Below are 14,600 nucleotides of genomic sequence, written 5' to 3' on the forward strand. Positions count from 1 at the left end.
TCAATTGTACAATTCCAGTGAATTGAGGGCAGAAAAACATGAAATATCATTTGCCATTTTATTGCCCACTTATGCAATGCAGAGATTGACAGTTTTTTTTTTTTTTATAATGTCGCCTCTGATCACATTCAACACATTTTGTACCCTGTGATTTTTGCATGTTGCGCTTTACTTAAATTGCCATGATTGAGTCAGAAGTCAGAAGTTTTATGTGAAAATAGAAAGCTGGAGGGCAAGTAAAAAATGTGATTTTAATATTATAGGGACTAGGGGTCATTTTACAAGGATTTGAGTGCAAAAGTAAGGTGTTTACGCCATACATTTGGACTCTAGGGTATCTGGATGCCATTTGAAGTTAGAAAAGGAGCACGAAATGGAACTTTTCTGCCATGCACTTAACCTCCGACTTCAAGGTGTACATTCTTTTTACGCCTGCATGAGATTGTCATGCAGGTGTAAAAGGAATGGAATCCGCCTGTGTTTAACACCTGCTAAAAGCAGGAAGATGATATGAATCTATTGGAAATGCTCTCTGAAAAGCTTTATTTGCAAGCAGCATTTACATCTTTTACAAAACGAAGAGTAAAAGAAGGTGATTTCGCCCGTTTTTATACTTGCACACCATTTGGTAAAAGTAAAGCATTGCAAAAAGGTGACCCAACAGCTAATGTTGGTGGTCCCTTGCATGCAATTAACACTTTGTAGAAAATGACCTTTAGTGTATTTAACCAGAGGAGAGGCCTCAAAATGCACAAATGCGCTAGCATTAAGAGTACCCAAAGAGACCAAATTATTTGCAATATTCCTTGAAATCGTCAGGTTTCCATTAAAATCTCAAGTTGAGGAATGCACAGACAACTTGACAAAAAAAGCGATGAACATTTTATTGAAAAAACATGCATTTTGTTTAGAAAATTGTGCACATAAAATACCAAGAAATCGTTCCAAAGTAATTTAAAAGAAAAAAAAAATGCAAATCGGCCATTCATCATCACCTGGCTTCAAAAGCCTCTCTTCTTACAGGGGCGGGTGTGTGTCGATCCCACAGCAAACATATGTATCGGTCTGGACAACAGTGCTACAAAATAAATGCATTGCTCACTGCTGCCTCCAAGTCACGACGTGCTACCAAGAAGCAAACAAAAAAGAAACGTGGAACAAAAAAAACAGGGATGCGAACAAACTTCTCCATCATCTCTAGATCCTAGCCAAAGAACATTCATGATTTATAAAAATACTTTTATTTCCGTCAACATCAACTTTCAGGACACAATATAAACACGATTCAATATTTTACGATACCGCATACACTCAAAATCGAGCAGCCAGGATAATCTATATGCCTTGGTTGGACTCATTTAGAGTTGCAATTGGGTGAGCAAGTGATTAGGGTCTTTTTGCGATCACTTCGTTGCTACCAATTGGGGTTTCAAGCAAGGACATGAACATCGTGAAGGTGGGTGAAAGGCTTTAACTAGAGGTTAGGTGAACTATCTGCCCAGCCGTCTGTTAGTGTAGGGCCATCTTGATATGTCACTGAAGGCTTTGATAAATCAGGGACGTGGATAATTATATAGTAATAATTCCCCAAAAAATATAACAATTATTCATGTAGCTTTTATTTACATTCTACTTGTGTTTTAGAGGGTATTGATGTCTCTATTGAATTTCCCATGATTCATATAGAGAGACATCAACACATTTTCTAGATCGTCTTTGAACTATTTCTTCTGTTTTTGTTTCTTGAGAACTCCTCCGAAAGTGGTGATTTCAAAGTTGGAGATAATGAATAATGTGTGTCACACAATAGAATTATTTTGTTAGCGGTCTTCAAAGACTTTGCTCATTCTCGCTCTTATTTTTGAAGTAGTGCTCTACTGCCTCCCAGTGATTTAAAAACAGTTCTACAGCTGAATGTCGAAGATAGAGGGTGCGTTTTCTTGTTTGACATTTTGACTTTTCTGTCAATGACATGATTGTAAATTACCCTATATGAACAATACATTTTATTCCAGTCATGTCTGAGTTTCTTCTGATCCACACAGACTTGATTCATCAGTTTAAGAGCGTTCTGAAATGTCTGAGTCAACCATAATATTCTGCCCTCAGCCTTCGTTGCAGATTTACGATTATATTCCTTTCAAACAGTCTTTCCCTTTGTTGTGTCTTTTATCACATAACTTTCATGTTGGTTTAAGTTTAGGTGGTAGGGACAGAAATATTTTCATCACATTGCCCGATTGCCTTTTGTTTCACGGAGGGGTGCGGAAGCTTTTCTGATGGACCCCGAGGTATGACGGACAGACTAGTGCTCATCACATTATGTTTTTTTTTTTTTTAGACTTTTCACACAATGGATTGTCTGGTGCATGCATACATCAGCGCTCCCAGTGAAGCTTTCCTCACACGCCACAGTGATATGGTTTCACGTTGGGTGTGGGCATCTCTGAATGGGATCGCTGATGTTTTGTCAGGTTCGACGTCTGACTAAAGCGCTTGCCACAAACTGTGCACACAAAGGGCTTCTCCCCTGTATGGCTCATAAGGTGCTTTGAGAGATCAATCTTCTGGGCAAAACATTTCAGGCACTCTGTACACTTAAATGGTTTCTCCCCAGTGTGGATCCTTTGATGTCTTATCAGATCTGAATTGCAAATGAAGCCTTTCTTGCACTCCATACAACTGAATGGTTTCTTTCCGGTGTGAGATTTCTGATGATCAATCAGTTGCGAGGCCCAACTAAACAGTTTGCCACATTCCAGGCAGCTGTGCAGTTTCTCACCAGTGTGGATTTTCTGATGCTTGTGCAGACTGGCGTTCTGAGTGAAGGTTTTCTCGCACTCTGTACACTGGTATAGTCTCTCACTCAATGTTGGTATCGCTGCATGGGTTCCCTGGTGTCGCTTAAGGTTAGCCATCTGACTGAAGTGCTTGCCACATTCCAGGCACTCATAGGGCTTCACGCCTGTATGAATCCTTTGATGTTTACATAGATTGGCGCTGGAAGTAAAGCTTTTGCAGCACTCTGTACACTTGTATGGCTTCATCCCAGTATGGGTCATCTGATGCTCACGGAGATACAATTGCTGGGTGAAGCTTTGGTTGCAATCAGTACACCGATATGACATCTCCCCGGTATGGGAACCCCGATGCCGCTTCAGACTTGACATATGACTGAATTTCTTATCACATTGCATACATTCGTAGGGCTGACAAATATCAAATGCACAGGGACTCTGGAACTCTTGGTGGTAGGTGGATTCCATTACCATTTCAGTGGGTTGTTCTTGTCCCTTTGCAGTCGGGTTACTCTTCGCCAACTTGATGTTCAATGGAGCTGTGCTGTTTTTCAAGTTTGTGGCTTCCATGATGGCTCTATCTTCTGTTGAAAAAAAAAGAAGCAGAGAGTCAAATGCTTATTGTCCTCACATAAGCAAAGCAAAAGAGGTGGTAGCTGAAGGTTTCGAATTAAGCTCAACATTTGGCAACGCTCCAGATCATCCTTCAGCCTGCCAAGACATTACAGAAAGTGGAAAGATCATATGCAAATCAGGCTTGGTCCCACCCCAAAAAGGGGCATTCTGGTGTAACCCCCGGAAGGGTGTAGGGCTCCCTATAGGCTGGGTTGTGGGGATGCCCCTTCCCGGTGTACATCAAAAAGCACATATGTTACAGCTCACTAGGGCTGAAGGTATGAAATGCATTTAGAGTGCACTGAGAAGTGTAATACACTGTTTTCATGTTATATTTAGTTATGTGATTTGTAGGAGAAAGGTACGCGTTGTGGATTTAGGTTTGATGAGGTATGTATTATATGTACACCTATGTACTGTTATTAGCAATGGGGGGCTCCATTTTAGCTCTCCTGGTGAGATTTTGGCCACTACAATGAGCTTTGCTACAAAATGTCCACCATTTCACCTTTGTGAGAACCTATCAGGGCTCGTGGAATGTTCAGGAGGTGGCAGTTGAAGGCAGTTGAGGAGGGGTTGGAGAGAGAGCAGCTGTGACAGCCTGTCCTGTAGTTAAGCTCTCCACAGGCTATATAAATAGCTCAATTTATATATACTTTCTGAGAGAAAACAAAACCCATAACTTTGAATATAGGTTGCTTTATACTTGTTTTCTTCCATCAGCTTAGCCCCGCTCATTAGATCAGAACTCACCAGTTCCATTACATGCCAACATTCAGACGCACCTGGGAGGGAGATTTCCACAGGGAAATCGGGAGATGTGCATTTCCCCATAGGAATGCATTGGGGCTAAAGTTATTTTAGGCAGGTGACAGTGACTGCCTATCAATCTGACTTCAGTTGTGAAGAGGTAAGATTTTTTAGATTTGTAAATATGCAGAGTGTTCCAGTCTCTGACAGTCTGACTGGACTTCCTGGTGAGGAAAACTTTGCCTTCAAGTCATGTAATTAGAGAGAGAAAGGCTGGTCTAAGGATGCTCGCTCTCTTCCGCTCTCTGGCTCAGAGAAGATAAGAAATGTAAACACAGAAACTGCAGCCAAATTATTTATGAAAGGAATACAGACTAGTACACAGCCTGTTTATACAAGGTATGAACATTTCTTGGGGATTCCTATAAATGAAAGGCTGTCAAGACTTTTGATTAGGCTTGTGGAAGTGAAGGAATATTTTTGTATTGAAGGCAACTGTACCTCTAAATCCAGAACTGTGATGTAAATTGGGTTTCAATTGTTTTTGTCTTACGAGCGCACACACCACCCCTCAGTGTCAGATGTATAAACAGCATTAGCAGTGTTCATATATTCATGGGGCTGCCTGCACTGTCTCCCATATGTTTTTTAAATGGATTTCCAGACTCCCTTCTGGCACCAGGGAGCATGTGATATGGTGACTGATATGCACGCTGGAAGTGCATTTCCATTTTTCTTTTTTTTTTAAAAACAGTCTGAGGAAGTGACACTATAGGGAGTAACAAATTGCTCTGCTGATTCCCGAATCTTAAAGAGACTGATATTTAAATGCTAAAGGTTTCTTCAAATCTAGAGTCCTGGAGCACAATTGGCAAGAATCCCATCTGAGATCACTGAAGCTACTCCATGAAATTCAATCTGCACTTAAACCAGGAGAGTGGGCAGTAAGCTACTTCATCCTTCGCTTTCAGCAACTATATTTTTTCTTACTCAGAACGGTCTACATAACATGAACGGGGGCATGATTACTTGTTTTTTGTCTACTTGTACTTATAAAGGCCCATATAATTCTGATGTGAATATATTTTAGTCAGGTTGAGAAACACAAATATGGATCATGGAAATATCAGAGTATAGGTTTTACTACGGTCTGCATAAACCACCCCACTGGTCTGGAGGGCGGGGGGGGGGTGGGGTCATAGCGATTATCGCAAAAAAAAAACCAGCTAGGCCTATTCCAAGCTCCCTGCACATGCACCAGCTGAGATTTGACGTTAAAATGACTCCTACTTCCCAAAGCTGCATCAATATTGTCTTAATCTACCACCCCCCCCCCCCCAACAAACATGGCAAACTTCAGTGATGAAATCATACACATCCTAAATGACCTACAAGGCCCAAACTGTGCAACCCTATTTGTTTGAGACCTTAACCGTTGGTGTAACGACGACACCGACAAGGAAGCTACTGCACCTGAAAATGCATTGAATAACATTTGTAGCTAACAACTCACAACAAAGGGAATACCCTCGACTGGGTCTCTGGCTAAAAACCTCCTCTATACAAGTTGAGAGCACTTTACCTTGCATTTGGTCAGACCAGACCATCACTCAATAATATATCAGACCCTAAACATCCCACCCATAAAGGAAAGAATTCACACAAAAAAAGTCTCAAACCGCAACATCAAAAAAGTTACTGGTCTGAACACAATAATGAGCTACATCAGATCTTGACACTCCAGCGACCCTGGTTGACTCCTTCAACCAATCTTTATACCATATGCTAGACAAAGTAGCCCCGATTAGAAGCAAACTAGTTAGAGAAAACACATCCCACCAAAAATAGTACACCCAGGAATTGAGCATAATAAAAAAAAATGCAAAAGACAAGCAGAGTCAACATGGCTAAAATAGCCATCTGAAGTATCTAAAAGTACTTGGAAAGCCCTAGACAAAAAATATAAACTAGCCATCTGTGCCACCAAGAAAAACATCTTGAACAAGCAAATCGAGGAATCCAATAACAACAAAAAAGCTCTTTGAAATAAATCCTTGGAAAAGCCAGGCACCTCATCTACACCTGTGGCTCCAACAGAAGAAGACTGCTTCAGTATATAACTAGCATTTGAGACAAAAGTTAACAAGGCACACTCTAAGATTAAACTCGCTTTAAACAAGCGCATCTACCTGCCCAAAAATTAGTACTCAAGAGGAGTCCTCTCCCATTACCATCTCGGATATGATGAACACAATGTCCACCTTACAGCCCTCGCAATGTCCAGAAAAGGTGATTTCCAGAACCTCATCCTGGGACAAAGAAATATTTTCTTGTCAGATTTGGCAACTCTTACTCCTGCAACCAGGTCCCGGAAGCAATAAAAAAAAAAGGTCACGGTCATGCCTTTGGTTAAGAAACCTGGCCTCGACCACAAAGATCCTAGCAACATACGTCCCATTACAAATTGCTAATTCCTACTATAAATACTGGACAAAAAACAACTCCAGTCTTTCGTTGAAGAAAATAACATCCCTCACTGTAGACAATCTGGTTTTCACCCGCACTGCTGTACACAGACTGCACTCTTAGACCTCCAATCCCACATGAGGGGTATCGCAAATAAGGTAATGCTGGCCTACTCATACGAATCAGCGGCTTTCGACCTCTTAGACTCGACCACCTACCCCTCATACTTTGAGAAATAGTGTTACGTAGCAGGAACACCATCAAATTGGTACAATCCCTTCTCTCGCAGCACACCTCAAGAGTTTGATGGGGAGACGCAATTTCACCGTCTGCTCCCATAATCTGTAGCATCCCCTGGGGAGCCTGTTGGTCTCCACTACTCTGTAATCTGTACATTAGACCAATGTGCAAACTTCTAGACAACCTTAATGTGTTTTTCCTTGAACTATGCTGATGACACACAGCTAGTCCTTGAGCTCTCCGGAGATTACGGTCTCGATTCTTCCACTTTGCAAACCTCATATGATCACATCGAGGCAATAAAACATTGATGTTTGGCACATAACATTCAAGCTCCAAACTTGACCTTAGGCGCCTATCCTTCTCCCTACACGACTGCTGCATTCAAGTATCAAAGAGAGTTAAGACTCTAGGTTTCCATCTAGACTTCCATCTAGACTACTTAACACTGATGCACACTTGAATCAGATTGTAAGAAACCGCTCCTACTACCTCCGACTACTCAAAAATTTAAAACCGCTCCTCTCTGAGTCTAACTGTGCAGCCGTTGCTCGCGCAATTATTCTGTCCAGACTGGACTACTTGAATGGCCTCTTGATCAGCGCCCGCATGCAATACAAAATAACGCAGTTCGCATCGACAAGATTATATCTTTCACTGTTGACAAGACCTTCATTGACAGCCAGTCTACAATTCAAGACAGCAACCCTTGTCCACAAAGCCTTATATGGTAATATCCCCAACTACATTAAAGAGCGTGTGTCGATTTACAAACTCCCAAGGAGCTTACGTTAGTCTATACTTGCCCTGATCAGAAACACCAACTTCAAATGTGCCAACAGCCTGGGAAGATCTTTCCCAGTGAAGGCTGCCAAAAATAGATCTAAGACTACTTCTAAAATGATCTGTAAACCACTAAAAACCCTGCTGTTCCATAGAGACCCTGCACCGTTCCTCGTTAGGCCCTACCGGTACCTCTCTACTGTCCCGTTCACTTCTGTTACACCTTGTGTTTTTGTTACAGGGCCCAATGCCGGCAGGCTATCAGGCCATATAAATAAAATAATTAGACCTATAAGGAGGGGTCAGAGTATTCTATAAAAGCACCAGTTATTCCTGTGTATGCACAATTTATTCTGAGTCATCCATGTGCAACAGTGTGAATGCTGCAAATTACCCTTAATGTGGAGGGGTGGTTATTTTTATTGATTGGGTTTTCCACACTGTCAGTCCAGAGGTTTGGTAGTGCTCAGAGTTTATTAAAATAATTCTGGCGGCTATTAATCCTAGTACCTTCACTTCCGTATGTGAGAGTTGAAGGACCAGTTACATCAGCCCGAACTGCTTGGTCACATCCCTTCTGCACAAGACCACAAGCCTCCCTAGAGATGTTTTGGCTTCCATCATCATCAGTGAGGTGTAGCTTGGGTTTGTCTCTAGGACCAGCAGGCTTGGAAAAACACATCTGGACATATCCGTCCAACTCCAGACAATTTGTTGTAGTCACCCAGAGTATGACTGGCATGCCCAGACGTGGGTCACATGCCTGCTGGGTCTAGAGACCCAGGTTGCACATCACTGATGACACTCAATGAGGCCAAACCATGTGTGGGGTTTCTTGCAGTCTCGTTCAAAAGGGATGTGACCAAGAAGTTAGAGCTTGACTACCCCTTTTGTGGTGGGACCAAGCCTGATTTGCATATGGTCTTTGCCCTTTCTGTAAGGGCTTGTTGGGCAAAGAACAATGGCATGGAGAGTTGCCCAGAGCGATGCCAAAGGTCAAGATTAATTTGAACACTTCCAGCCATCACCTCTTGTTTTGCCATTGTCCGCACATAGCCAATCGTTAAACCCACTCAATAGCCCTTTGAATTATTAACCCCAGTGAGGTTCTCAGTTTCCAAGAATACAGACCTATGAGGAACCTAACAATCCAGTTCACTGAATTCCTGCCGACCCTTCTGTGAAACACATGGAAGTCAGATAATATTATGAAAATAGGTCTTTCCCTACCAAATTAACTTAAAGCAGGAATTTAGGGAGTCCAGTTCACTAGGCCCATACCCAAGTACAAATTTAATACAGCTGGGGATAGACCAAGTTGCTCGTAGCCAAGTGTGGAGAGAAAGTAAGAAAAAAACCCACAAAAAAACAAAAAAAAAACAAAAAGTAAAAACAAACACACCAGGCATAAAGAGACCACAATAATGCATTTTCAAATTAAAAGAGGCAAATCAGACTAATCACCAATTGTTTATGTAGAGCTAAAACTGGATAACTGATAGACAAACACTGTAGACTCACTCCTATTCAAACCAATTCCAAATTGCCTACAGGTGAAGGTTGCCAACATGGGGGCAATTGTAAGTGGTGAGAAAGATCAATTGCAGCCTGCACTGTTTTCTTGCCAGCTTTCTTTAGTTGGACGGTGATAGTCACACGGCAAAAGAGCTAGCAATATTTTTCAATACAGACCCCACCCAGCCTCTCCAACACGAGTAGTTTAAAAGTCCTTGTTGGGTGGACTTATTTTGAGGAAAGCAGTTACAACGTACATTCTATCACATGGCAACATTAATAATTTAACATGACTCGTTACTGGGTCAAAAGTCGCTCTACCCAGTCCATTTCTTGGATAAATGTGTTTCACACAGTTAGGGGCGTGACGGTCATGCGGTGAAGAGCGAAATCTTGGGGCTCCCGCATGATCGGCCATATGATCCGACAAAGCTGAGGCAGCGCACACAAATTGCAGGAAAGCAGAGGAGAGGTGTCGGAAGGAGAGGGGCACCGCTGGGAGTGATTACGGAGAGAAGGAAAAAAAAAAAAAAAAAAAAAAAACACGAGATTGGCCCAGGGAGCGGACCGAAGCTCCAGCAAGATCTGACTACAAAATGGTGGGCGAGGCTGCCTGTGCCAAGGAAAGGGCCCTGCCAGCTCCATGAGAACAGCAGAGGGAGGCAGCGAGGTGCGCATACGGCAACACAAAGGAAAGGCGAGACCAGCAGCCAACAAGCCGGCCATTTGACAGGCGGTCGCAGTTCCCAGCAACGACGGTGCGCAGTGCGGATCCGCCTAACAGCGAGGGCAAGGCGGTGCCATATAGCGTAGGCAAGCGCACACAAGACGGCCACAGAAGATGAGGAGGAGGAGGAGGGACACCGGTGGCGAGGAGGTGCCACTGAGAGGGCGACAGCGGCCATCATAATCCTTGCCGACGGGCCCCTCGAGACACCCGGGGAGGAGGCACGCTCAAGGGGCAGAACATCTCTACCCAGAGGAGCCACGATCCTGCAGGTGAGCACTGTGTGACAGGGGAGGCGAGTGGAACCGTGCTCTGTGAGAACTGCGCACACACAGCGGGGTGCACGCAGCGTGGAGAGGCACTGGTGGCGAGGACTTCCGGCGGAGAGTAACGGAGGCTCCCATAACAGCAGCTGGTGGCCGGGAGGCCCCGAGCAACACCCGGAAGGGAGAGAAGAGTGTCTGAGAATTGGGCAAGCGGAGACAAGGAGTTTCCGGGCACACACTCCTCCACCACCTGAGTGCCGCGGCTGGACACGGCGGTCCGAGTGGCGAAAGCACACCAGAGGGACGATCCGAGAGGAGAGGGGACGCTGCGAGGACCGGCAGCGAGGCCACTGAAGGAGCGTGAAGGCCCACAATGGGGCACACTGGAAACAGCGGAATCGCCCGGCAGGAGATACGCAGGCAGGTCATCAGACCAACAGAGGCAGAAGGAGCCTTTCCCAGACAGTCTGTGGTCCCAGCGCTGAATGCCAGGAGCAACGTAGGAGTCGCTGGTGCGCAACAGAGGCCACCTGCAAACAGAGAGAGCACAGTCACAGCATACTGCCCCACATTGATGAGCCACAGGGCGTGGGCCCAGACCCTAAGAAGCCCTGGATCAAAGCACAAATATCCCTACACAGACTGAGCGGGCAGAGGCCTAGCCCACCACCCAACTGGGCAGATTGAGCATTGACAAGGGCACGTGTGTATACGTGGGAGGGCACAGTCCATCCATTATTAAAGGAAAACACGAAAGAGCAGGACTCAGCCAAGACATGGCATCCCCCAGCTCATAACAAAGGCAAGGGTACTCAAGCTGCAGATGTGCTGGAGCGTGGGGGCACATCTTGTAGTACCTGAGGTGCTGATGCAGAGTGACCACCAATAGGACAAGCACAAAAAGGGCCGCAGGCACAACAGTGAAGGGCCCCACAGGCAGGAACAGCACCGCACGGTAAGCCTGGCCATGCAACAAGGTAGGCCACGATCCACCTGCCCAACACGCACTAAACAGCCACATAAACCCCCCCCCCTCCTTGCCCCCCATTCAACCTATAAGGCCCACAAGCATGTCTTGGGGAAGACACTGGAGACTGGTGGCTATTGAGAAACGAACTGGCGGAGGCTTAACAACACAAAGCCACAGCTTCTGCACACCAGGGGCCACAACGGACACTGGCATCGGCCGGGGAGGTGTGCGGGGGGGGGGCCTCACTTGGAGGTGAGTCCTTAGAACGCTAGCCAGAAGGAGGGTGGGAAGGCTTATATAAGGGGGACAAGAGAACACATATCTCCGCCTGGGCATAGTGGCTCCCAACTCACAACAGCGGCTGAGGTGGACAAGATGGGCCGAGCCGCTGGAGCGCAGGGACTGCAGACCTAGGGGTGCTGGCACTGTGCAGCCACCGGTGACACAAGCACGGGACAGCAGTGTAAGGCGTTAAACGACAATACGTGGGAGGCCTTAGTCCACGTGCCCTTGATTAATCATCCGCAAATAGGAAAAGAGAGCCCTGCATTTAAGGTACGGACAGGGCACAAATAAGTTGTGACCGCGGGAAGAAGGCAAGACTGGGGCCCAGAGGCAGGAGACGAAACACCCCCAACACAGACATGTCGGAAAAGCAGAAGGGTGGGGGGTTGACAAAAACAGGCATGGAGGAGTTTACCCGGAAAACAGAAGCGCCCCAGTTGGAGGCTCCAGAAGCTGGCTCCAGCACAGTGGAAACTGCACAGACTGAGAAGGGAAAAGAAGAGGGACGTGTTCTGGAGGCTATAGCAGCGCTGAAAACTTCACTCGAATTCAAAATGGATGCCGTGACAGTGGATGTGGGCCTCCTAAGGCAGGATGTGAGGAACCTGTCAGAGGGTCGGCACTGCAGAACAGCAGGTGCAGACTAACACAGCGAACATAACCGCCACCGAGAGCCAAATGACAGAGGCGCTAGACCGAATACGAAACCTGGGGCAGAGGGCCGAGGATGCAGAAGAAAGGGCCATATGTAACAACGTGCGCATAGTGTGTCTGCCGGGAGGAGAAGAAGGCAGGCACCCCACAGGATACATAAAGAACCTACTGCTTCAAGAGTTGGGAGCAAGGAACCTGTCCCAGGGTTTCATGGTGGAGAGCGCACATGGCTCTAACCAGGAAACCTCTTCCAGGGGCGCCGCTGAGAGCCATGTTAGCAAAGATCATGAACTTTAAAGACAGAGAGAAGATCTTGGCATTCTCGAGAGAGAGGGTGCAGTCATAAAAAGAAATGCAGCCAGAATAACCATGTATCCAGACTACACGGCACAAGTGCAAAAGCACAGAGCACAATTTTGCCCAACAAAGGAGCGCCTCTGGGCCACCAAGGTACGATTTACGCTGCTATACCCGGCCAAATTGAAAGTACTACCCTAACGGCAGGACATACTTTTTTGAGACTACGACCGAAGCCCAAGAATGGATGGACCAGCAAGGAATCCTGCAACTGAGCGATAGGGATGAGCGAGACAACAGGAACACCCCCACCCCCGATAAACATTTATCTGGTGCGCTTCTTCCTGGGTTAACAGTTCAGAGACTTGAACCATCAGTTAGACGCGGGGACCCACAGCCCTTGAAGCAGGCCGCCAAGACCCACAGAAGCGACCACGCAGGAGAACAGAATTCATGATGCCAGTTTTAAAGGCACCACACCTCAACAAGTGCACCCACGGGAGGGAGGGGAGCACCTCGAAAGCGGTGGAGCCCGAGCAGGGGGGGGGGGATGTACTGGGCATTTATAGTTATAGGAGTTGTATGGTTAGTTAGATTAGGAGAAGGCACTGGAGGAGGAAGAGGCATGAAACGACCAGGGCACGGCAGAGGAGTAGAGAGAGCGAACTGAGCTGCGCCCAAATGCAGAGCACCGGAAAGACACACCGAGGGCGAGGGCCCGCACAAAACTGACATGGCAGGAAGACTCCGGGGAGGGGGAAGGACTATCACCATCTCAGCGGGTTGGGGACAATAGGGGCAGGCCCGGAAGCACCAGACATTGGATGAACAGCTCACAAGCCCATGGGAATGAATGGGCCGCTGGACACAGCGAACATATGGGCCAGGAAGTATTAAATGCAGTTACATGGAATGTCAGGGGATTAAACGCATATGTCAAAAGGCTGAGGGTCTACACCTGGTTAAATAAGGCAGGTCTACATAGCAATATTACAGGAGACACACCCGAAGGCGGAGAAACAAGCCAAGGTAGCTAAGACGTGGGGAGGTCAGGTGTACAGCTCAACGTACTCGAACTATGCAAGGGGAGTATTGACATGGATTTCCCTGGGGATCCCGTTCCAACTCATAAAACAAGAAAGAGACGTGGAGGGCAGAGTCTTGATCATACAGGGTATGCTGGAAAACCGGGAGGTGTGCCTGGTGAACACGTATGCACCCAACCACAATGCTACAGAGTTTTTAAGGAAACACGCACCGAATAGCCCCATACAGGGACGTGTCGGTCGTCTGAGCTGGGGACTTCAACTGTACACTGGACCCCTGGCTCGATAGGTCAGACACCAAGCACAAGAAACCGGTGCCGCCAGCGAGGGCACTACGGAAGATATTGGAGCAGCCTGAAGTAGGGGATATCTGGAGGAGGGTACATATGGGCAGCAGGACATACACTCATTATAGCGCCCCACACGGAACAATCACTCAAAAAGATTTCTGTTCACAGGCAAGGGGACACTGGGAGAAATTTACCGGGGCACACATTAATGCACAGACACTATTCGACCATGCACGCTTGGGGTGACATGGGCCCTTATATACAAAAGATCCCCCATACCTACATGGAGACTAGGACGGAAGCATTGTTGGACCGGGGGAGGTGGGGGTTCCAGGAGTACATCCAGAGCATGATAGATGATTATTTTGAGCACAATGTGGGAAGTGTAGACAGTACCAGGATGGTCTGGGAGGCACTCAAGGTGGTGGTAAGGGGGGGGGGTGGCAATAGGGAAGACCGGAGGCCTTAGGGGAGAGATTTTGGCTGAATTAAAAGGAATAGTAAGGAATTTGAAAGAGCGGAAGTGCGAGCAGGCGAAATGGGAAATGAACCGGGAGATCTCGCTACCATGAGGCATAAGTGTATGGCAATCTTGGAGAGGCTGGGTAGCTGGATTACGGGAAATATATACAAAAGCTACAGGCAGAATGAGACAAGCCCATCAGGCTCCTGGCTTGGCTAACCAGGCAGGAGGGTACGCGAAAACCAATAAACGCAATCAAAGATGAATGGGGAGAGGTGATTAGGACCCAGGAAGGCAATAATACAGTGTTCTCGAAATTCTATGAGAAACTATATTCCCGGGTCTAGGAAGCAGAGGAGGGAGATATAGCGGATGCTGTGGAAATTGCACTCCCCCGATTAACGGAGGAACAGGCCCGGATGTGAGACATGCCCC

General features: G+C 46.4%; 1 protein-coding gene across 1 annotated transcript in view; it reads right to left on the reverse strand.

Annotated features, from left to right (window-relative positions):
- Positions 1 to 869: 869 nt before the first annotated feature.
- LOC138491402 (zinc finger protein 79-like) overlaps positions 870 to 14,600 on the reverse strand; it is a 95,508-nt gene continuing 81,777 nt past the window's right edge. Inside the window, exon 2 of the mRNA XM_069617913.1 lies at positions 870 to 3,382. Within this exon, the coding sequence (XP_069474014.1) occupies positions 2,403 to 3,368 (966 nt within the window). The 5' untranslated portion in view covers positions 3,369 to 3,382 and the 3' untranslated portion in view covers positions 870 to 2,402. The remainder of the gene's footprint in view (positions 3,383 to 14,600) is intronic.

The sequence above is a fragment of the Ambystoma mexicanum genome, chromosome 10 (genome assembly GCF_040938575.1).
Source record: "Ambystoma mexicanum isolate Mex_15411 chromosome 10, UKY_AmexF1_1, whole genome shotgun sequence".
NCBI lineage: Eukaryota > Metazoa > Chordata > Amphibia > Caudata > Ambystomatidae > Ambystoma > Ambystoma mexicanum.